Genomic DNA, 25,881 nt, shown 5'->3' on the forward strand with positions numbered 1-25,881 from the left:
GAATATAATATTTAAAGGGAACATCCAGAAACATGTTTTTAGTAAATGTTAATATGATCTTTAGGGTCCTAATGAAAAGTTAGTAATATATTTAATTAAAAATTCTCAATGGTTGTGTAAAAAAAAACACTACTTTTAACTGGTAAAAACTAGCTCTGTTCTCAGCAACCTATTTCAGTGCATGTTCCTTTAAATGCTTATGATCTGCTGAGCCCGCCCCCCTAGTTCTGTGGGGCGTGTCTTCACAAAACACGTGGGGTATAGCCACGGAAGTGTAGTCCAGTGCGGGCAATGCTTTGGACTGCATTACCCACAAAGCATTGCCCACAACGCAGTGCTTTGTGGGTAATGCAGTCCAAACTGGAAAACGCTGGAATATAGAGCCTGAGCCTGTTTTCTTCAGTCGTTTTTTGGTTTGATTTAAGTACGGAACCTACGCGGAAGTTTGTAATATCGCCTGACAACGCAGAAATTAAAAGAATGGACATGCATCGACTCGATTTGTCTTTCTCATCACTGCATGGGCATGAATTAACGGGCTGTTACGCTGCCGCGAGCAACAACAACATAAAGTGAAGAAACTTACTGAGAGAGATACGGACGCGATGTGTTTACTGATGTGTTTACATGACTTCTTAATCTTCGACAGACATCGTTATAAACCATCTAACGTAACAAAGGTAAGCATAATATAGTTTTCCGACTACGTACACCGTTTGCAACTAGACAATCACCTTAATGCATTGTTTATTATAAACGGGCGATTAGGGATTATATAGAGACGGATGTACACAGAGAAGAAGCCATGACCATGTTCTATGAGAGTGTAAGGTAACTTACACTCCGCATTCATCGTGATTATTAGAAAAGGCGATCTGCAAAGAGTCATAGAAAAAGAAATTACTCACTGAGCCTGGTGAAGATGAAGCAGGAACACGAAGCGTTAGTACAGATCCATTTTTTAGGAGCTGCTTTCTAGTAAAACCTGCTTTATATTGACCCGCGTTTATAAAGCAGTCTGGTGAAAAATGATTATCGCAAACATGAACGCATTTAGGTAGATCGGCGGGGACGTTAGCTTTAAAAACTAAATTCAGCCACTGCGTCCTCAGCGGCTCAGATATTGGTACACTGTAAACCCTAAAGCTTAAAGTAATTAAACATATTGAGTACTGTTAACTTAAATAATTACAATTAGTTCAAATTAATAGACCGTTATGAGTATTTAGAACTTTTTGGTATTCATGAGTTTGTAGAAATGACACTTTTCAAGTTAGCTGAACAAATTTTATTTTATGTATCTTTTAAGTACTTAAGTAACAGTAACTGTCACCTTAAAGTTCCACCAACTTAAAATCTTTTAGACTAGTGATTTTGTGTCTGACGTCATCAGGGCAATGGGGCACTGCTGGCTTAGTGGTAGGTGTTTCACCTGCCATGTGAAAGGCCCGGGTTCGATTCCCAACAACTGGATGAAGTGCCTGTCCCAAGACCAGATAAAATGGAAGGGTTACGTCACATCTGGTGTAAAACCTGTGCCAAGCTTGTGTGCGGTACGGATTGTCTGCTGTAGCGACCCATTGCCAGGAGCAGCCGAAAGACCAACAACAATTTATTTGATTTGCAACAACTAAAAAAAATGAGTACAACAAACTCAAAAACTTATAGTTCCATTTACTTAAAACTTTTGCCAACTTATTCGGATTTACAGTGTAGTGAATGACGACCGCTGTGTTCGCTATTACACCCAACAACTGTACACAACACTCGCTTAGGCGCCATTTTGCTCCAGCGGCGAAAAACAATGGCCGACAGCTTCTTCTCACTCGGGGCGGGTCTTTGCTAAAACACCAGTGTCAATCAACTATAGTACACTGAAAAAAATATCCAGCCTGATCTACTTAAAAAAATTAAGGTAACTTTTTGCATCAGATAATTATGTAGTTCAAGCAAGACCATTCTTTGTAGTTACTACTTACATTTCTTTATGTAAAAAATATTTTTTGCTAGTAAAGTTTACTTAATTTTTTTCTAGTTAAGTTTATTTAATTTCGCAAGTAAACCCTACTTAATTTAATAAATTCCCTAGTCATTCTTTTATGTCCATGCTACTTAACTTTAAGAGTTTCAAATATGTATTTTTAATTGAAATTTAACTATTTTTTTAAGTTTCCACATTACTTGGAGTGGGGCCTACTTTGTTTTATTTTTAAATGTCCTAGTCTCTTTTTAAAGTTATATATACTCACATTATCTAGTTAGGCATTTCTTATATATTATAGTTAAAATACTAGTTGTGTAATTTTGTACTTTGAAATGCAACTTCATCCAGCACAAAACTTGAAGTAAGAACCACCCTAAAAAATACTGGGTAAATATTGCTGGGTTAATTTAACCCAGCAAAATTGGTTATTTGTTTAACCCAGCAAGATGGGTTAAATATTCAACCTAAATGCTAAGTCACATTTAACTATAATGCTGGGTTAATTTTACCCAGCAAAATGGGTTATTTGTTTATAGTGAATCAGTAAAAAAAAAAAAAAAATGAATAAAAAAAATGTCTATTAAATAGTTAAAATACTTTTTTTTTAAGTTTTGCAAACCATACATATATGCAATAAACATCATACTATTAAATGTTCCTAGAAAAAATATTTATTTTTCAAAAGCACAAGAACAGATAATCAACAGCAACATCATTACTATACTATTACTCACAAGGGCAGAATGGAGTAATTGCACAAATAGGCTGAGGCAGCTTCTACAGAGCAGTAGACTCCAGAGCACACAGTCTCTGTGACTCCAAATATCTTTTTTGCAGAACAAAACTATCCAGCCCTGGTCTCATTTTAACATACAAACACTGTCTATGACTTTTCAAGTAAGCCTAGCTATTTTATAGCAACATTACGAAAAGTCCTATACAGAAGCACACTCCTTTGGATAGTTTATGTCAAAAATATAAAATGCCTTTAAGCACACATCAACCGCCCCAAGTAGTGTGCATTGCTCCAGAGCCTGTCCCACCAGAATGACGAATGCCTAAGAGCAGCGCTGGTCATTTTCTCCCAACGTCAGGATGTACAGTAGGGGTACGGCCTTGACACTTCAGCCTGCTGGAGGTATTTCACCATGTTGGTTCCAACCTTAGAAAGAAAAAAAATGAAAGAAAGTAAACAATTTTGTTGAATAGCAAGGATTAAACTGAATAAAAAATGACAAAGCTGTCCAATAAGATAGGGTATAGGTAACCTGAAACAAAAACATGGAGACAGCTACTTCTTCTTTGTCTTTCGGCTGTTCCCTTTCAGGGGTCGCCACAGCGAATCATCTGCCTCCATCTAACCCTATCCTCTGCATCCTCTTCTCTCACACCAACTAACTTCATGTCCTCTCTCACTGCATCCATAAATCTCCTCTTTGGTCTTCCTCTAGACCTCCTGCCTGGCAGTTCCAACCTCAGCATCCTTCTACCGATATATTCACCATCTCTCCTCTGAACATGCCCAAACCACCTCAATCTGGCCTCTCTGACTTTATCTCCAAAACATCTAACGTGGGTTGTCCCTCTGATAAACTCATTCTTAATCCTATCCATCCTTGTCACTCCCAAAGAGAACCTTAACATCTTCAGCTCTGCTACCTCCAACTCTGCCTCCTGTCTTTTCTTCAGCGCCACTGTCTCTAAGCCGTAGAGCATCGCTGGTCTCACCACTGTCCTGTACACCTTTCCTTTCATTCTCGCTGATACTCTTTTATCGCACAACACACCTGACACTTTTCTCCACCCATTCCAACCTGCCTGTACCCGCCTCTTCACCTCCTTTCCACACTCTCCGTTGCTCTGGACCGTTGACCCCAAGTACTTAAAATCCTGCACCTTCTTTACCTCTGCTCCCTGTAGCCTCACCGATCCTCCTGGGTCCCTCTCATTCACACACATGTATTCCGTCTTGCTGCGGCTAACCTTCATTCCTCTGCTTTCCAGAGCATACCTCCACCTCTCCAAATTTTCCTCCACCTGTTCCCTGCTCTCGCTACAGAGCACAATGTCATCTGCAAACATCATAGTCCATGGGGACTCCTGTCTTACCTCATCTGTCATCCTGTCCATCACCAGAGCAAACAAAAAGGGGCTTAGAGCCGATCCTTAATGCAGACCCACCTCCACCTTAAACTCTTCTGTCACACCTACAGCACATCTTACCACTGTCTTACAGCTCTCATACATGTCCTGCACCACTCTAACATACTTCTCTGCCACTCCAGACTTCCTCATACAATACCACAGCTCCTCTCTTGGCACCCTGTCATACGCTTTCTCTAAATCTAAAAAGACACAATGCAACTCCCTGTTACCTTCTCTGTACTTCTCTGCCAGCATCCTCAAAGCAAATACTGCATCTGATGTACTCTTTCTAGGCATAAAACCATATTGCTGCTCACAAATGCTCACTTCTACCCTTAACCTAGCTTCCACTACTCTTTCCCACAGCTTCATTGTCTGGCTCATTAGCTTTATACCTCTATAATTGCCACAGCTTTGCACATCTCCCTTGTTCTTAAAAATTGGCACCAATACACTTCTCCTCCATTCCTCTGGAATTCTCTCACTCTCCAAGATCTTGTTAAACAAACTTGTCAAAAACTCTACTGCCACCTACTACCAAAAGAAAAACAGCAAAATAAGCATGTCTTTTAGGATAAAGTTTTTTTTTTATGTCAGACTAGTTGATCTTGTGGTCTGCGTTAATTTTAAGCTAATTACCGAAAAAAATGTCATAGCTGGGGTCATACTGGCACAGTCACCCAAATATTAATACTTTCATCTAGTAGTTACCTGTTCAGCTGTGGTACTTTTTCCTGTGGTTTTTGTTAGGTAGTTTGTAATTAAATACAGTGGAACCTTGGATTGCGTGCATAATTCGTTCCAGAAATGTGCTTGTATATCAAAACACTTGTATATCAAAGTGAGTTTCCCCATTAGAAATAATGGAAACACTGATGATTCGTTCCAGAAACCAAAAATATTAATATAAAAATAATTAATACAAAATATAAAGTAAAAGTAAAACAAAATATACGATGACGGGCCCAAGCTCGGCGCCACCGCCACCCGGGCACACCAGTAAGATAGTGGGCAAAGAATGCACGTGCCCTTAAAGTGGATTGCCTAAAGGACAAACGTGACAGTTTGGTCTAATGAAACAGATTATAACAATGTCCACTAATGTCAAAAGAGACACAGTATCTAAACTCTGATGTCTAGTCTGACAGTGTGTGTGTGTGTGTGTGTGTGTGTGTGTGTGTGTGTGTGTGTGTGTGTGCATTTGTATGACATTAACAGCCAGTTTTCAGCATGAGGCATCACCATGGCTAAACTGTTTGAGATATTATAAATCCCATTGCAATTTTGCATCCTCAATGTTTTGAGATTATACGGGCCCGGTTCGGTGAAGATGATAATGGTGCAGGTGCTTGGGCCGGTCACTGTTTTTGCGGGATGTGCAGTGTGTGTGTATAGGATGTGTAATGTATGTAGTGCGTTAACGATGTGTAGTCAGTGTAGAATGTGTAGTGTGTGTAGTGTGTGTAGTGTGTGTGTGTGTGTGTGTGTAAGATGTGTAATATGTGTGTAGGGTGTGTAAAGTGGTGGGGTGGGGTGTGTGTGGTGTGTATAACGACGCCCTTGTACACCAGATTGAATGTTTGTAATGTTTATATCTTTTATTTCTGCATAGGTTTAAATTTTAAACATGAAGCCATATTAAAATAAAGCATGAAATGCTAGTTTCATCTAGTGGACATAGTTTAGTACTGAAGGAGTCAGGCCAAAACCATGTCTAGGAAATGGACTCATAAATGTAAAATATTGTTGTGAGCCATATGAGCATCACAAAATCATAAAACTAAACAAATTTATTCACAACCAGCTGTTCTTTCCACATAAAATGTTTTGAAACATTAGGACTTTCGACTTGTTAGAAATAAGTACCTTATCAAAATATCAAAAAGTCCTTTACAGTTTCAAATCAGCTGTCTTCAAATTATTGTGCCTCATTTTGAAGCCAATTAGCTGAAAAGTAGTCAAAATATTTAAGATAAAAAAAAATTAGACACTTTCCGCTGCCAGTTGGTGGCGCTATGAGTTATGCAGCTAAATGGCGCGTTGACTAGTTAATTTAGCCTGAGTCACAGGCAACTTTGGTTAAAGAGGGCTACCTGGTTAGCTTACATGCAATTACTGGTGATACATTTGCATACTTATCAAAGGGGGAAAGGTGTAAAATATTGTTATACCTCGGGAGAAATTTGAGTAAATTACTAACTAGTGAAAAACGGGAGGTTAGCAGGTGTGTATATTTGTGAGACGATCAATGTTTTGTATCACCCCAGCATTTTATTCTCTCAAGCAGTGAGATTAATAAAGTTCTAATCTTAATGTGTTTGCTAACGCTAGTAACCTAACTAAATGCCTGCGTCATGCTAGCACTACAGTTAACGGTTTAGCGTTCATTCATCACTTCAGCATCTTCGTCACTCCGCAAACATTCTACAGAGAAAGATAAAAAGCTTAGACATCTTATCCGTTTCTTTCACACACAGCTGGGGTTCTTTGGCTAACTATAGCAGCTATTGTCAGCTAAATTATCTTACCTCAGACCAGCCTGAAAGTTTAAGTGTAACCTTAACACGGTAACAGTAATAAATGTCACATATAGTAATAATTTTTCAGTCATATGTGACTTAGGTGAGTGAACATGTGTATACAGACCTTGTATTTAACGCAATTTTCCCTTAAATGCCCGAGGAGGATGAACCGTCATCAGCGGTGTGGGAGCTCAAGAGAGACACGAAGCTCTGACTGACAGCCGCTGAATCCACCGGTGAACTTTGGGGGGGAGCCAAGCAAACTTCAACCCAGCAGCTGGGTTACACAAAAACTACCCAACTCTCTGTAAATAACCCAGAAAAATTACCCAAGAGCGGCAACCCAGCGTTTGGGTAGAAAAAACAACCCGTTAAAACTTTTTACACACGAGGTGAACATAATGCTCTAAAGAGTTGTTTCCTACCGCAATGAGGCTTTGGTACACTAATTTGATACGGGGTTTCCCATGCTTTTTCCATGGGGAGGCAGTTTTATTTAAACAGAGTAAAATGAACAAGATTATTGCTTGTTGTGTGTGTCCACTTAAAAAGATTGTCAGGGATTACGTTAAAAATATATGTTAAGGAAAAAATGCACATTGTCTTGTATTCTTAACAAATGCAGGTTAGGTTCTAACTTAGATATATTTATGTAAACGTACAAACTTGATTATTTATTGTTGAATACACAGATTTAATTATGCTACATTTACAACATCTCAGATTCATTTTTTTCAGTGTAGGAGCGGCCTCTTGTGGTGTGGCGTCACATCGACAGGCATTTGCGATTGGCCTGATTTCAGAAGGGGCATGTTATTGTAATAAATGAAAAGAAAACCACTGGGCGGCTCTTTATCATCGTAGAGTGGTTGTGTACGCACTCTCCTAACACACAGTTCAGTCCAAACAGCTTAAAAAAAGTGCATGTAGGCCTGTATGACCCCTTTAAGAAACAAAACTTAAATATCATAACTTTATTACTTATTACTTATAACTGTATTAATTCACTATAGAAGACCTTCTCCTTAAGCAGGATCTGCTTGATTACAGCAATCTCTTCTTTTAGGTGCTTCAGTTGCCTGCTCACACTTTTATTGCTGTTGACAGTAAGTTATATGATGTGCTTCCAAGTCCATCTAATCTACACACATGGGGCATTGCAGAAACACCAGCATGCCCTTTGTGTTCCAAGAGAGGCACCTTAGAGCACATACTCAGCTGCTGCAGTACGGCACTTGGAGAAGGGCGATACCGGTGGAGACATGATCAAGTCCTGAAGACCATCGCTGAAGTTATCAGCACGGGACTGGTGTGGGCGAAGCAGTTTCGTCCCTCCAAGAAAACAATCGCCTTTGTTAGAGCTGGGGAGCAGGTAACCTCAGTCAAAAGAACTCCAGTAGGGATCCTGACCTCAGCTAGGGATTGGCAGCTTTTGGTGGACCTTGAACGACAGCTGAAGTTCCCCAGCCACATTGCTGTTACCACCCTTCGACCAGACATTGTACTTGTGTCTGAGGCTACTAAGCAAGCTGTGCTGTTGGAGCTTACAGTCCCATGGGAAGACCGCTTGGAGGAAGCCTTTGAAAGGAAGCTATCCAGGTACGCGGGACTGGTCAGTGACTGTCAGCAGGCTGGGTGGAGAGCAAGGTGCCTTCCAGTGGAGGTAGGATGCAGAGGTTTTGCGGCCCGTTCCTTAGCCCGAGCTCTAAGTAGTTTAGGCATCATTGGAGAGCGAAAGAGAAGAGCTATCCGCAGTACCACCGAAGCGGCAGAGAGGGCCTCAAGATGGCTGTGGCTTAAGAGAGGCCAACCATGGAGTCATGGTAGCTAGTTAGTCATCTGGACACAAGCTAGGGTCTGATCAACCCTGGCTGGGTCACCTGGTTGAGGGTGTATGATGTTGAAAGACCCGAAACACCCAATGATTCCAGGAACATCACTGAAGATGTGTCCAGATGCATCAGCAGATGTATTTACATAGTGTACACCCTGAGACATCAGTGACAGCCAGGAAAGACTGGATGACAACCATGAATAGTGTGGTGACTACTGGAGAGACAGTGACAGCTTGGAGAGACAGCAACCAGGGCAGAGTGGGCTGGCAACCCATTCTGTGTCCACCGAGAGGAGGACACCAATCTAGCTACTACGAATTCATTAGGAAAATACCCCCAGGGGTGCCCGAGAGGGGGGGAGGATGAGCATCCCAAACTGATGGACACATTGGTAACAGACACAGGCAACGGACAAACGACAATGAGCAAACAGTGTACATGTGGTAAAGTCTGCAAGAACATCCATGGCTTAAAAATCCACCAAACAAAGATGAAGTGTTTGTTGGGAGCAGGAGCAACACAACGCACAGGTGCTCAACCTGGTGAGACGCAGGAGGAGCCTGGCCCGGAGTCACCCCACAGTGCCCGGAACCTCCAAGTGCTGTCGACTAATCCCTTAAACATCAAGTCAGATCGGAGGCGGATTAAATGGCCTGCAGCCACCATGACGTCATTGTGGAAACAGTTTGACGATGATGTTGACCAAATGCTGGAGATAACAACAAAAGGAGAGGCTGACCGGAAACTTCAAGTTATGACTACCATTATTGTCAGCATTGCAGCTGAACGGTTTGGTGAGGAGGAGAAGCGAAGCTCCGGGACTTCTTACATAAAAAATCAGAGAGCAGCGAAGATACATGACATCAGGAAGGAGATGAAAGCTCTGAAGTCCCAGTATAAGGGGGCAGGGGAGGAAGGACGCATTGGACTTGCCCAGTTAATGTGTATCCTCCGGAAGAAGATAAGGGTTCTCCGCCGGGCAGAGTGGCACAGGAGGCGACGCCGCGAGAGGGCACGCAGACGAGCAAGCTTTATTGCCAACCCTTTCAAGTTTACTAAAGAGCTGCTGGGGCAGAAGCGCAGTGGAAGACTTGGCTCTTCTCAGGAAGAAATTAACCATCACCTCACGCAGATGTACAGTGACTCCTGTAGAATGCATGAGCTGGGAGAGTGTAATACTCTCATAGATCCACCAGAACCAGAGGTGCAGTTTAATACATCAGATTTGCAGCTAAAGGAAGTCAGAGAGGTTGTACACAAAGCAAGGGCGAGTTCTGCTCCGGGACCTAGTGGCACTTCATACAAAGTGTACAAGTACTGTCCCAAACTCCTACAGCGTCTGTGGAAAATTTTGCGAGTCTTCTGGAGGAAGGGAAAGATCCCAGATCAATGGCGAGTGGCAGAAGGGGTGTGGATTCCAAAGGAGGAAAACTCCACCCATTTAGATCAGTTCCGCATTATTTCCTTGCTGTGTGTGGAGGCAAAGATCTTCTTTAGTACCATTTCCAAGAGGCTGTGCACCTACCTTACAAAGAACAAATATATTGATACATCAGTGCAGAAGGGTGGCATATCAGGTATGCCTGGCTGTGTGGAGCATACTGGTGTGGTGTCACAGCTAATTCGGGAGGCCAGAGAGAACAAAGGCAACCTGTCAGTGTTATGGCTTGACCTGGCAAATGCGTTCGGCTCCATTCCACACAAGTTAGTCCAGCTCACTCTGATAAAACATCATGTTCCAAATAGGTGCAGAGACCTCATAGCTGATTACTACAACAATTTCAGAATGAGGGTCTCTTCAGGAACAACCACATCAGTTTGGCATAAGGTGGAGATAGGTATCATCACAGGTTGCACTATCTCTGTGATGCTGTTCTCCCTGGCCATGAATATGCTGACCAAGTCCGCTGAGTCAGAGTGCAGAGGGCCCCGAATGAATTCTGGACAACGGCAGCCATCCATCAGGGCGTTCATGGATGACCTAACAGTCACGACAGAATCGGTGCCAGGCTGCCGATGGATTCTAAAGGGACTTGAGAAGCTAATGGAATGGGCCCGGATGCATTTCAAACCTTCCAAATCAAGGTCTATGGTGCTGAAGAAAGGCAAGGTGGACGACAAGTTCCGGTTTTACATCAAAGGTATAGCCATACCAACAATCTCAGAGAAGCCAGTCAAGAGCTTGGGCAAGGTTTTTGACAGCTCTCTGAAAGACTCATCATCTATCCAGTCAACTTGTGCTGAGTTGGATGGCTGGCTGAAATCTGTGGACAAGTCTGGTCTACCTGGAAAGTTTAAAGCCTGGGTCTACCAGCATGGCATCCTTCCCAGAATCCTGTGGCCCCTCCTCATCTATTCTGTTCCAATTTCTACTGTTGAGATCCTAGAGAGGAAAGTCAGCAACCACCTGCGGAGATGGCTTGGGTTGCCAAAGAGCCTGAGCAGCATCGCACTTTATGGGCGTAACAACATACTGCAGCTGCCCTTCAAATCCTTGGAAGAGGAATTTAAGGTAACAAAGGCTAGAGAAGTGTTGCAGTACAGGGACTCTAGTGATCCAAAGGTGGCTAAGGCTGGGATCCAAGTGAGGACAGGCAGGAAGTGGAGGGCAGAGGAGGCAGTCCAGGAGGCTGAGGCAAGGCTACGGCAGAGGAGCTTGGTGGGAGCGGTCTCAAAAGGCAGAGCTGGCTTAGGATCCTTTCTAACTTCCCAAATAAACACCAGAGGGGAGGGTAGGCGGCGTCTTGTTCAAGAGGAGGTAAGAGCAGCAGTGGAGGAGACGAGATCCTGCAAGGCTGTAGAAATGAGGCTACAGGGGGCTTGGACAAGATGGGAGAATGCGGTTGAGAGGAAAGTGACCTGGACTGAGATCTGGAAAGCCGAGCCGCACCGCATTAAATTTCTTATTCAGGCAGTGTATGATGTGCTTCCAAGTCCATCTAATCTACACACATGGGGCATTGCAGAAACACCAGCATGCCCTTTGTGTTCCAAGAGAGGCACCTTAGAGCACATACTCAGCTGCTGCAGTACGGCACTTGGAGAAGGGCGATACCGGTGGAGACATGATCAAGTCCTGAAGACCATCGCTGAAGTTATCAGCACGGGACTGGTGTGGGCGAAGCAGTTTCGTCCCTCCAAGAAAACAATCGCCTTTGTTAGAGCTGGGGAGCAGGTAACCTCAGTCAAAAGAACTCCAGTAGGGATCCTGACCTCAGCTAGGGATTGGCAGCTTTTGGTGGACCTTGAACGACAGCTGAAGTTCCCCAGCCACATTGCTGTTACCACCCTTCGACCAGACATTGTACTTGTGTCTGAGGCTACTAAGCAAGCTGTGCTGTTGGAGCTTACAGTCCCATGGGAAGACCGCTTGGAGGAAGCCTTTGAAAGGAAGCTATCCAGGTACGCGGGACTGGTCAGTGACTGTCAGCAGGCTGGGTGGAGAGCAAGGTGCCTTCCAGTGGAGGTAGGATGCAGAGGTTTTGCGGCCCGTTCCTTAGCCCGAGCTCTAAGTAGTTTAGGCATCATTGGAGAGCGAAAGAGAAGAGCTATCCGCAGTACCACCGAAGCGGCAGAGAGGGCCTCAAGATGGCTGTGGCTTAAGAGAGGCCAACCATGGAGTCATGGTAGCTAGTTAGCCATCTGGACACAAGCTAGGGTCTGATCAACCCTGGCTGGGTCACCTGGTTGAGGGTGTATGATGTTGAAAGACCCGAAACACCCAATGATTCCAGGAACATCACTGAAGATGTGTCCAGATGCATCAGCAGATGTATTTACATAGTATCATGTTATACATAAAACTCCTCTGCATTACAGCACAGGGATTTTAACATCTCTTCCTGTGTAAAATGATTTAACTTGTATGACTAGCAGAGGTGGGTGGAGGAGCTAAAAATGTAATCTAGCTGTACTTAATAATGTAATAATAATATTACACGGGTAGAAGTAAAAAATAGTCATCCAAAATATTACTCAAGCAAAAGTAAAAAAAGTATTTGGTGAAAAGACTACTCAAGTACTAAGTAACAGTTTCAATCATAATATCCAATTAATTTTTTGTTTAGAAATTATATCCAAATCCAAAGAGGAGTTAAGAAAAATACCGTGGAGTATAGATTCACTGTCTTACTCTCTAAATCTACCCATGTTATAACTATCTGATTTGAAAGTGTTGGTTGTCTCTGCCTTCTTGACTTTTTTTCCCGGGCTCTCTCATAATACACTATCGACAAAAAGGCTGTTTAATTGTTATGACAATCATTACTGCTATTGCTATAATTTACATAATATAATTATATAATATTACATTGCTATAAATTTTAACTAATTAGTAGAGAAATGTAAGAGAACAGCATCCAACATGTAGCTGTGGGAGAGCCTGAATAGGTCACAAACCCTGCCCTTTCCACGATAATATCTGGGACCTATACTAAATGACATGCCTCTTTTGAACAGTGACCGGAGTTTGTACATCTGCAAGTCTGCTCCTAGCTGTTCATGTTGTAGCTGTGCTTGCTCAATGTGCTTGGGAAATTTGTATGGTGGCCAATAGCAGTCATCCCCACCAACCATCCAAACACTGTTTACTACCTCCAACTCACCCAGTCCCAAAATGTCCACCATGTGGAAGAAGGGGGAGCTCATCTAACGTACTGAATAAGACATTGTTAATTGGATTAATTATTTAATATTTTACATTCCAAAAAATATTTTAACTAGTAAATAGTCTGATACTAACTAACTTTATTTATTTGCTGGAAGATCAGACAAAACATACTGCTGTACATCATGTAAATGTAAATGAGTAATCTTCATGTGTTTTTAAAACAAAATAATATGTACTGATTATTATAAATTATTTTTTTATATTATACAAGAACACATAAATTAATAAAGAGGCAGTCAGACACAAAAGTGCACTTAAATCTAATTTAAGTGCAGCTGAGTGGTTGTTGCCCACCCAGATCAACAAGTAAAAGAAATGGTAAAGTGGTAAGAGAACATACTTTGTCTTAATATCACAAAGTTTGTACACATACTGTATATAAAAACGTTTCTCAGGAGTCAAGTAGACACTATGCACCAGTTTCCAGTGTAACTTTTAATGATTAGGGAAGACAATTTAAACATTCCCCATACCTAATCCAAAAATAGAACATGCACATCCTTATTAAGATTGATTGCCCAGACAGTTGTAATGGATAAGGGTTTGTATAACCCTCAGGTTCTGTTCGTTTGTGGCTCACACTCATAATGTTCCTGGTCACTTTTGACCTGAGCATTTTAGTTCTTTATAAATCCACAATAATACATATATTGTCAAATAATGTTGTATTGAATCTTTTTATGAACTTCAACTCTTGTGAACATTGCATGTTTTGAACTTGTATTTGTTGTGTATGTCCGGTAGGCCTCATTTTCCTGATCTCATAGCACTCATTTTTTCAGGGAAAAAAAACATTTCCTCAAAGATATTATTTTAATGACAACAAATACTAAGATGAAAACTATTGTACTATTTATCACAGAGTACTTCATTGAAATGTTTACCAAAGTCACTTTTTTTAAACAAGGTAAAAAATTTTAACTGTGGCACAAAATAACAACTTTTGTGTTCCCAGTCAAAACTGATTGGTATAAAGGTCCAAATGTAAATACACAGAGAAAACTTAACTGCATTGCAAATATAATGCTTTACCCACTCAATGTATGAACATATTTACAATTTTAAAGTAACCTTGCTGTCATTTCTAGGACCACCCCACCCACCAATTCCCCCGTTTTTCTCACCATCAGCCAGTTTGCCTGTGTACACTTGTTCCAGGCATAACATGTCGTCACATAACATGCTGTCTATATCTTTATACTATACTTAGATGGTTTGTTTGGCATATATTGCTTAAATGGTCACCATCCCCTTAAACCGATGAGATGCTCACACTCTAAAAAATAAAACTGTGCTGTACTCAATTTTTTTGGTGAAACATTTTTACACTTAAAAATATTGAGTAAATATAAAAAAATATAAAAATCATGTAAAATATACTTCATGAATTGAGTACAAGTCAGTAAAAAAGTTAAGTAGACCTGAATAACTATATTTAGTACAATGATGTACAAAATTTAGTAAATGTAATGAAAATCTAAAGTTAATGCAAAGTGAAAATGGGTAAAATAATTGAGTAGATATAATTGAAATGGAAGGTAGAATATACTGAAAATTATACTATTATTTAACAAACAAATGTGCTACATTTACTAGATATTTTAACTAAATGAAAGAAACAATACACACATTTTAATTTTAATGAAACATTTATTTGCCAAAATTAACAAGACATGAAGTCTAAACTTAACCTGGTTTACATGCAAATGACATGTAACAAGATCATAAACAAAGAGCTGAATTTATGTTATTAGTAAACAGTTTCAGAAACAATACTTCTGCCACAAGTATTATACAGTTGACACATGGAAAGTAGACTTTTGTATTAGAATCTAATGAGTCACATTTTACATCTAAAAGATTGCAAACCTTCACACTTCAGTTTCCTGCAAACTGTGGGATCCATACAAATGTGTGTGCAGACCTTCTCAGGTCTTAAAGAAGCAATGACAGTCTAAATGAACACAGGACACTAAATATCCATGACCAACAGTACCATGCTTCACTCGGTAATGATCGAAATTCCTTTTGATGATGCGACAAATGTGCAGAGCTTACAGTGCCATCCCATAATGCTGGCACCTGAAAAAGGAACAATAGTATACAAGTAAGTACAAGTGTGACTGTTAATATAAAGTCTACCAGACTGGTAAAATAGTACTTCTGTTCAAATACATACTTTTTGGACTAATAGTCTATTTCTATTTTTGATTCAATGGTTACACATTTAATACTTCTGTAACATTTAAAAAAGTTGATATTTACCTCCTGTTTTATCTCTATTCAACTTCTCTTCATTAGTGGTGTTGGTGCTGTGAAAGAGATATAGAAAATATATAACATGTTTCACACAAACACACAAAATCAATCAGTTTTAGGTTCTTTTACTTACATAATGTTTCACTTCAATATTTTAACTTCATATTACTTTCTCCCAATTCTAATTCTGAGAGAAATGTTGTATTTTCACTAAATCTTTATATTTCATAGCTTTAGTTACTAGTACAGTACTTAGCACATTTATTTTATAACATCTGCTGCTGCTGCTTGCTCAGTGTTTAATCATGTTAAAAATACTCATATACAGTAACGGATAAAACACTGCCAGAACCCGGACACTGCACCTCATTTCTGCTGTTTAAACCGGATTTGTTCTGAGTTTCTTCCTTAAAGTGTCGGAGTGACCGAGCAGACTCGCGGTTCAGTGTGTGAGGTGGACCGTTACAAATGCGTTAATTACTGTATTTGAACGTGTTAGTTTTATATCCTCGCCACAGTGGCGGTTGGCTGCACAAAATTATCGCATTTGGCGGAAGAAATTCAAAAATTGCGGCACAACCGCCGCCGGTTACACCGAGAAACCCGGAAAAAACCGGACATGCACGCGCTGCTGCTCGGTGTTAAATCTCTCCTTTTACACCAGAGTTTAAGTGTCTGTATTAAACGCGCTTTAGCTGAGCAGTTTGGTGGTTGGAACAAACAAGCTAAATCACTATGAACCCCAGGACTGGCCTGTTGCTAGCTATCGTTAGCTCTGGAGCTCGGCTGTGACAGGATTCAGAACAGTAACTCACACCCTATAAAGTTGTGTGTGCAGGCAGACAGAGTCATTATTACAGTAACTTGTGTTAGCTGTTTACTCACCAGGATTTATAAGGAGTGTTCCAGAATGTTCCAGGTGCTTCCTGTCCATTCTCACATCCTCACAGCCTTCTTGTCTCTGATGTTACACCAGACTTCCCATGAGCACTTGCACAGGGCAATTTACTCAATTATTTAAGTTTTTGTTGTTAAAAATAAAGAATATTGAGTTGGAATAATTTATAATTGTAGTTCTTGAAACTAATCAGTACAATTACTCCATTAACAGATATTTTGATTGAAATGTATCAAAAATATTAAGTGCATGTTAAAAATATAATTCAGTTAGTCAAATACTGATTTTTACTAGTGAAGTAAACTTAAATTATAGTGTAAATTTAAGACAAAATGTATAATTGTTTTTTTAGGCATTTATTTTGATTTGTCTAACTCAAACAATCATGTATGTGACTTTTAGAGATTTTATTAAGGTAACATAACTTTTTTATAACTGTGAAATTTACAAGGCCACAGAATCATTTTTTAGAGTGCATCAACAGCGATGTCAGGACCTATTTTGTAAATGATTGTTAGGCTCCACCCACTTTTGCAGTTTTTCCCAGCTTGTCTTGTTGACTTTGGGCTGCTCTTGGGTGGCGGTCATCTAGGCAAATCACACATGACAGTATATAGAAGGTCTGCAAAGACATTGCAGTATGAAAAATTGCCTGACCAATGTCCACATCCCATAAGCTGGATGCAGATTTGTTGCAGGATCTGTAGACACCACACAAAATCAACACATCCACATAGGCTTCAATACTCACCTGGTCTACCTGTTTCCAGGTTTTTCCATAAACCTTCTCCCCTCGAGGTTTGTCATATTCATGACAATGGTTAAAATGGAGTCTGTGAGGAAAAGTTAAAAACAGGACTGGATGTCATCCACTCGGGATATGGCATATCGGGTTAGTGTTAGTGTTTAGATTCATTTTTTGACTCTTTCTCCTCTAAACCCTTCTCACTGTCAACCTGGCTTCTCTCCGCCTGATCACTGTCCTTGTCAAATATAATTTCAGAACATCATGTGCAGTATATCATGCTGAACTGTGCGTAAGATTAAAAAGCTTTGTCTACCAGAGCTGCAAGAAAGTTCTGTTATTGAAACAATCTTGCATGTGCTTAAACTATTTATTTTTGAACTGATTATATCTATTCATTTCTATGATTGAACTAAACTCTATCTATTCATTTACAATGACCGGTCATTTTCGACTGAGGACACCATAAGTGTATAAAGTTCTATAAGACACACAAATTTTTTTTTGAAAATGTATTACAAATGTATTTTATGTGTTTAAATGACATGTGCGAACAAAGTCATTGAACCTTATAAGAGATGGGTAAAATTTACTGCATTTTTTAGTGAAGAAACATGCATGAGGGATAAATGCTCAAACAGAAATAAATACTGAATTAGATGAGGTAAAATCCTCAGAAAGGAGGATTAATTTGCCTGAAGGGTATATAAAGGGTACTGTACACACACACACACATATATATATATATACAGTACAGTACAGTACAGTACATATATATATATATATATACAGTACAGTACAGTACATGCAGGGAACAGGTGGAGGGCAGGGAACAGGTGGAGGAAAATTTGGAGAGGTGGAGGTATGCTCTGGAAAGCAGAGGAATGAAGGTTAGCCGCAGCAAGACGGAATACATGTGTGTGAATGAGAGTGACCCAGGAGGATCGGTGAGGCTACAGGGAGCAGAGGTAAAGAAGGTGCAGGATTTTAAGTACTTAGGGTCAACGGTCCAGAGCAACGGAGAGTGTTCAAAGGAGGTGAAAAGGCGGGTACAGGCAGGTTGGAATGGGTGAAGAAAAGTGTCAGGTGTGTTGTGCGATAAAAGAGTATCACCGAGAATGAAAGGAAAGGTGTACAGGACAGTGGTGAGACCAGCAATGCTCTACGGCTTAGAGACAGTGGCGCTGAAGAAAAGACAGGAGGCAGAGTTGGAGGTAGCAGAGCTGAAGATGTTAAGGTTCTCTTTGGGAGTGACAAGGATGGATAGGATCAAGAATGAGTTTATCAGAGGGACAACCCATGTTAGATGTTTTGGAGATAAAGTCAGAGAGGCCAGATTGAGGTGGTTTGGACATGTTCAGAGGAGAGATTGTGAATATATCGGTAGAAGGATGCTGAGGTTGGAACTGCCAGGCAGGAGGTCTAGAGGAAGACCAAAGAGGAGATTTATGGATGCAGTGAGAGAGGACATGAAGTTAGTTGGTGTAAGAGAAAAGGATGCAGAGGATAGGGTTAGATGGAGGCAAATGATTCGCTGTGGCGACCCCTGAAAGGGAACAGCCGAAAGACAAAGAAGAAGACAGTACAGTACATCTCTTCTAATCTATCTGTCAATGTGTTTTCTTTATTTTCATGACCATTTACATTGGTAGATTTTCACTGAAGGCATCAAAACTATGAATGAACACGTGGAGTACTGTCAGACTAATCTGTCAGTACATATATACAGTATATATATATATATATATATATATATATATATATATATATATATATATATATATATAATCTGGTATAATGTATATAGCAGCTGAAGAGCAACCTGGGCTTCCATAACACCTCAGCAGTGCCACAGACTGATCGCCTCCAAGCCGCATTGCTGCAGTAAGTCATGCAAAGAGAGCCCGGACCAAGTACTGAGAGCTGTACACTTTTTTAATTGGTCTTGAGTAATATTCTAATTTTCTGAGATTTCTGAATTTTTCATTTTGGATTTTCATTAGCTGTAAGTCATAATCATCAAAATTAAAAGAAACAAACACTTGAAATATTTCAATCTGTGTTAAAAAATCTACATAATGAGTTTTACTTTTCGATATTCAACTTTAATAGAGAAGCACCTACACTCAAAAAAATGAACATGGCTACCTGTTACATGTACTAAAATGTAATATGTGTTTTGTACATAATAATTTCATGTTTCCAAGATAAACATGAATAAATTATGTTGTATTTACATGAAATTCAACAACTTAAAATGTATTAGATTTAATCATGTTGAGATAAACCAAAGAGATCTTGTCACTATGAAAACCGGAAATAGCAAAACCGGAAATATCGCGAGAAGACATCGCGAGAAGAGAACACAGCGTGTTGAGAAGACAAACGTTTGGCGGGCGTGTGGAAAAGGTAAGCAGGAATTAATTCCCGTCTTTCTAAATAGAAACGAAATACTGAACATAAATGTCACCTTCTGTTTAGCGATGTTTAGTCACGTTATTTTGGTTTAAGCTATTCATTGTATTTTTAATCACACTTAAAATACAGACGGTTATATGCGCGTGTTTAATCTGCGGTTCGGTTCTGGTTTCGGTCTGTTCTCATGAGTTGTGAAGCGAGAGGAACAAAGTATAAATATTGTTCATTTGATAAATTAAGTATCATAAATTTTAATTGAATCTATTTCTGTATTTTTTCACAGGGGTTTGTGAGTGAAAGTGTCCTGTCTGCATCTGACTTCAGGAGTTACCTCAGTGACCAACCGTCTCTAACGGTCATATTTAAGTCATAACGGACAGTTATAAAGTACAAAACTTTCTGTTGGTGTTAAATTTTTTTCTTTGATTAATACTTATTTGTGGTGTTTTATGTTTTGTACATCTTTTCAAATTAAGACTTCATTTGTAAGTTGCTGCTGGTGTAAAATAAAAATCTCCGTTTTATCCCGTTTGTCTTATGCTTCCTTCCTTCACAGAATTCTGTTGACCAGGTCATGAAATTTAAATTTACTTGTGTTGGATCAACTTAATTTACAACTGAGAAATGTGTTGTACCAACGCTATTCATCTATGTTAACAGTATTAAATTATGTTGGACGCAGCTGTAGTAAATAAGTTAAATGAACCTAATAAAATTAATTTGACTGAACCTAAGAACATTAAGTTGGGCCAACAAAATTGCTTAATGCTAAAAGAAAGCCATTAAATCAGGTGGAAATTCTTTCCATAATTTAATTACGTTCATTCAACAAGTTATTTTTTTGAGTGTATAATAGTTGTGTAGGACTGTCATAATCAGATCAAAATAACTAAAAAAGCGAAACTAGAAAGATGACAAGAGCATTTTGCTTGTGGAGAAGGTAGGTGAAAGTAATAAAATAATTAAAGAAAAAATCTGGCCTGAATCTGAGTGGACGGAAAGACGGAGTACGAAAAACGGGAGTATGCAGTGTTAATGCAATTATCAAATGCTGCAGGGAATAAAAAACAGTTGTGTACACTTAAACATAGTTTAAAATATATTTATATAAAATAATTTTTAGAGAATTTATATATAATTTTTATGTGTGCCATGGATAATGTCCACAGCTCCATGAATGCAGTTCCTTGTTTTTTGATCCGGTTCGAGGACTCCACGTTGGCTCTGCCTCCCGTCTTCAAGGACTAATTATCGAGATTTCTTCATATATTTTAAATAGTTTAGTAACTGCATTCTGTTAAATATGTTTTCATGAAGACAATCAGGCTATCAGTATACGCATTTCTATCATTTATCCTGTTCATTTTACTTCAAGGATCTTTAAGTCGTTTTTTTCCATCTATTTAATTAAGGAGTGATTGCAATTATATAAAGTGTAGAACTTAATAGGCAACCTTTTTATTTTCTATAAATTTTACTAAGTATTTGTTAGTCCACTATTTACATTAATTTGTGCATTTAATGTCCTATATAGAATTTTAATTATGCAAAAAAATATTCAGGAAACCACAATTTTTCATAACATCCCACAGGTACTCTCTTGATGAAAAAGTTTTTTATTCATTTATTTTTATCTAAACCTATTATGGACAAATAGTATTATTTCTTAAGTTAATTTTTGTTTGGTGTGTTTATTATGAGGTCTCATGTTATACCAAGATTGTCCCACACAAATCTTCTTTAATCGCAGTTTTTTTTTTTCCTGTATACGGTTTTTAATTATTTTGGTAAGGATTTTCTAATCAGTATTTAAAATTCTTATTCGTCTTCAACTGACAAAATAAAGTGGGTCATAAAACAATTTGTGGGTTTTCTAAGTTAGATAGGCTATATTAAGTCCAGCTTTATCAAGCAAGATAATTTCATCACTTACTTCTTCTTTTATTATTATTATTTTATTCAGTTTTAATGTTTAAGATGAGTCCTGATTTTCTTTTGTTTGGTTGCAAGAATTGATCTGTAAGTTTGTTTTATTTCCCTCTCTCTCTCTTTTTTTTTTTTTTTTTTTTTGCTGATGGAGTATTTAACATTTCGTTTTAAAAAAAAGGTTGTTATTTTATATTTAAAAATCACACAGATCTCGGCGCTTAGTCTTGTAAATATTACAAGACCAATTAACACGCTCTTTTTCCTTATTCAGGTCGTGTATTTTTTTTAAATGATTTTAATTTCCAAAAACTACAGTGTTTTTCAATTTTTAAATTTATCTTGATTGATCAGGGTAAATGATTAGATTATTGGACGTGTTTCGTTTTATAGTGGGTCAACTTATACTGTCCTAGATACATAAATATAATAAATTCCCGTTTTATCCCCTTTTTTTAATCAAACCAAGATGAACCATTGGAGATCTTTTCTCTTTAAGTATTAGGTCAAATTGCACCTACTTTATTACAGACATTTGCAGGTATTTGTCGTTGACATAAGTGGGGCGGTGATTTTTTATATATATATTGTTAACTAGTAGTAGTTTATCGGGAATGATTTCTCTATATTAAGTTATTTCAGTTGAATAATTGAAACAAATAATTCCCTTGATTTCTTAGCCTTTTAAGTCTCTCAATGAGATATTCTGCCCCATTCTTTTACTTTAAAATGTCTAATAGATTTTTTTCTTTTGTTTGTTTCAGTTCATGTTAATTAAACGAAAGTCTTACTTATGATGTCCGAGTTGTATTTCTTCAGCCGAGCTGGTAATGGTTGAATTTCTCAGTATGTCAATATTTAATTAATTAATTGTGTTTAATGTTTTGGTTTTGTGTCTCGCTTCTGTTGTTGTTATGATATTTTGTCTTTAGGTTGATCGTCAGTGAAATTATTTTTGGAAGATGACCCAAACTTCTTACTTCCTCCTAGGAGCCCTCCTCCTCCTCCTCCTCCTCCTGACCGTGGATCTTCTGCGTTTTGCGGCTTTACGCCTCGCTCCTCTCACCTTCCTTCTTCGCCTCATGGTCATTCTCTTTGCTGAACGTCTTTTCGCCCTCCTCCGCCTCCTCCTCCTCACTCTCCTGGGTGCCCTTCTAGTAGCTCTTCTACGCCTCCTGGCTGGCCTCCTCCTCCTCATCGCAGCGCGACTGCTCACCTTAAACGACCTGCGCGCTCCGGCCCTTCCGGTCTGCACGAGCAAACCTCTCCTAACGAGCGATCTGAGCGCGAGGTTGACGCGCGAGTTGTTCTTCTTGACATCGTACCCGCGGCCCGCGAGCGCCTTTTTCAGCGCGACCAGAGGCACACCTTTGGGCGCGCGAGACGCAGCCACGGCTATCAAAATAAGATCTGAAACCCTTGGGCCGGTCTTCCTCCGCCTTGATCTGGATCTCCTTTTCCTCGCTCTGGCAGTGGAGACTCTTCGTCTTCTCGCGGTCCGTGCCATGGTTTGGGCGCGTTGAAAATTTGATGCGAATGTGTCGTCGTGTCTTCTTGGTGTGAATGTTTACGACGTCTGAAATTACGAACTTAGTGATAATTGTTACGGCAAAATTAAAATTAGCCTTTTCAATCAGTTGCATTTGTGACGTTTAAAAAGTTGAGGGAAACAGAAACCTGAGGACCTTATATACTCAGCTGAGCGCGCGGCTGCTCCCTGTACAGATGTGTTTTCTTTGATTTCCCGCTTCAACGTGAAAAAAGTTTAGTACGAATTTGCACATCTTTTTTTTTTGACTCAACTTATTCAGACTTAAACATTTAAGTCAGCTCAAGTAGTATTGGTTGTGTGCTCAATTATATTTATTTTAGGTTAACAAGACCCCAACAATTAAAACACACGAACATTACCTAAAAATATTTTTTTCCAAAGTAGTTAAAGCTAAAAGAGTGATTTGCATAAAATAGGAGCATTGAGGTTCTATTTTGTTTAAGGGTCAATAAAATACCTGGATAATACCAGCTGCCTATTATGAATAAAGCTAAAGACACCAGACGTTTAAAAGATTGTTTCTGGAATTTTAATGATGGGTTAGAGCTACGTATTGCCTTATATTTAAATGGGTTTAAAGCCAAACTAATACAGACATTTTTATATTCCTTAACTAACCAAGTACTGAAGCCCCACTTCTTCTTCTTTGTCTTTCGGCTGTTCCTTTTCAGGGGTCGCCACAGCGAATCATCTGCCTCCATCTTACCCTATCCTCTGCATCCTCTTCTCTCACACCAACTAACTTCATGTCCTCTCTCACTGCATCCATAAATCTCCTCTTTGGTCTTCCTCTAGACCTCCTGCCTGGCAGTTCCAACCTCAGCATCCTTCTACCGATATATTCACAATCTCTCCTCTGAACATGCCCAAACCACCTCAATCTGGCCTCTCTGACTTTATCTCCAAAACATCTAACGTGGGTTGTCCCTCTGATAAACTCATTCTTAATCCTATCCATCCTTGTCACTCCTAAAGAGAACCTCAACATCTTCAGCTCTGCTACCTCCAACTCTGCCTCCTGTCTTTTCTTCAGCGCCACTGTCTCTAAGCCGTAGAGCATTGCTGGTCTCACCACTGTCCTGTACACCTTTCCTTTCATTCTCGCTGATACTCTTTTATCGCACAACACACCTGACACTTTTCTCCACCCATTCCAACCTGCCTGTACCCTCCTCTTCACCTCCTTTCCACACTCTCCGTTGCTCTGGACCGTTGACCCCAAGTACTTAAAATCCTGCACCTTCTTTACCTCTGCTCCCTGTAGCCTCACCGATCCTCCTGGGTCCCTCTCATTTACACACATGTATTCCGTCTTGCTGCGGCTAACCTTCATTCCTCTGCTTTCCAGAGCATACCTCCACCTCTCCAAATTTTCCTCCACCTGTTCCCTGCTCTCGCTACAGAGCACAATGTCATCTGCAAACATCATAGTCCATGGGGACTCCTGTCTTACCTCATCTGTCATCCTGTCCATTACCAGAGCAAACAAAAAGGGGCTTAGAGCCGATCCTTGATGCAGACCCACCTCCACCTTAAACTCTTCTGTCACACCTACAGCACATCTCACCACTGTCTTACAGCTCTCATACATGTCCTGCACCACTCTAACATACTTCTCTGCCACTCCAGACTTCCTCATACAATACCACAGCTCCTCTCTTGGCACCCTGTCATACGCTTTCTCTAAATCTAAAAAGACACAATGCAACTCCCTGTTACCTTCTCTGTACTTCTCCGCCAGCATCCTCAAAGCAAATACTGCATCTGATGTACTCTTTCTAGGCATAAAACCATATTGCTGCTCACAAATGCTCACCTCTGCCCTTAACCTAGCTTCCACTACTCTTTCCCACAGCTTCATTGTCTGGCTCATTAGCTTTATACCTCTATAATTGCCACAGCTTTGCACATCTCCCTTGTTCTTAAAAATTGGCACCAATACACTTCTCCTCCATTCCTCTGGAATCCTCTCACTCTCCAAGATCTTGTTAAACAAACTTGTCAAAAACTCTACTGCCACCTCTCCTAAGCACTTCCATACCTCCACAGGTATGTCATCAGGACCAACAGCCTTTCCACTCTTCATCCTCTTCAACGCTCTTCTCACCTCACTTCTACCAATATTTGCTACTTCCTGTTCGACAACAGTCACGTCTTCTACTCTTTGTTCTCTTTCATTTTCCTCATTCATCAACTCCTTAAAATACTCCTTCCATCTTCCCATCACCCTCCTGGCATCTGTCAGTACATTTCCATCTCTATCTTTAATCACTCTAACCTGCTGCACATCCTTCCCATCTCTATCTCTCTACCTTGCCAACCTGTACAGATCCCCCTCTCCCTCCTTACTGTCTAGCCTAGCATACAAGTCCTCATATGCTTTTTGTTTGGCCTTTGCCACCTCTACCTTCACCTTACTCTGCATCTCCCTGTACTCCTGTCTACTCTCTTCAGTCCTCTCAGTGTCCCACTTCTTCTTAGCTAGCCTCTTTCCCTGTATACACTCCTGGACTTCCTCATTCCACCACCAAGTCTCCTTGTCCACTTTCCCCTTACCTGATGATACACCAAGTACCCTCCTACCTGTCTCCCTGATCACATTGGCTGTAGTTGTCCAGTCAACTGAAAGCACCTCCTGACCACCCATAGCCTGTCTCAACTCCTCCCTAAAGACTTCACAACATTCTTCCTTTCTCAGCTTCCACCACTTTGTCCTCTGCTCTGCCTTTGTCCTTTTCGCCTTCCTCACCACCAGGGTTATTTTACACGCGACCATTTTGTGTTGTCTGGCTACACTCTCCCCTACCAACACTTTGCAGTCACTGATCTCTTTCAGGTTACAACGTCGACACAAGATGTAGTCGACCTGAGTGCTTCTGCCTCCACTCTTATATGTCACCCTATGTTCCTGCCTCTTCTGGAAGAAAG

General features: G+C 40.0%; 2 protein-coding genes across 2 annotated transcripts; one reads left to right on the forward strand and one right to left on the reverse strand.

Moving 5' to 3' along the window:
* The first annotated feature begins 8,862 nt into the window (after positions 1-8,862).
* LOC128509770 (uncharacterized) lies at positions 8,863-12,120 on the forward strand. Its single transcript, XM_053481605.1, has one exon. The coding sequence runs from the start codon at positions 8,866-8,868 to the stop codon at positions 12,118-12,120; it is 3,255 nt and encodes a 1,084-aa protein (XP_053337580.1). The 5' UTR covers positions 8,863-8,865.
* A 10,153-nt stretch (positions 12,121-22,273) lies between these two features.
* LOC128509861 (protamine-like protein) lies at positions 22,274-22,942 on the reverse strand. Its single transcript, XM_053481718.1, has one exon. The coding sequence runs from the start codon at positions 22,906-22,908 to the stop codon at positions 22,378-22,380; it is 531 nt and encodes a 176-aa protein (XP_053337693.1). The 5' UTR covers positions 22,909-22,942; the 3' UTR covers positions 22,274-22,377.
* Positions 22,943-25,881: the final 2,939 nt, after the last annotated feature.

This window comes from Clarias gariepinus, chromosome 21, assembly GCF_024256425.1.
Source record: "Clarias gariepinus isolate MV-2021 ecotype Netherlands chromosome 21, CGAR_prim_01v2, whole genome shotgun sequence".
In the NCBI taxonomy this organism is placed as follows: Eukaryota; Metazoa; Chordata; class Actinopteri; order Siluriformes; family Clariidae; genus Clarias; species Clarias gariepinus.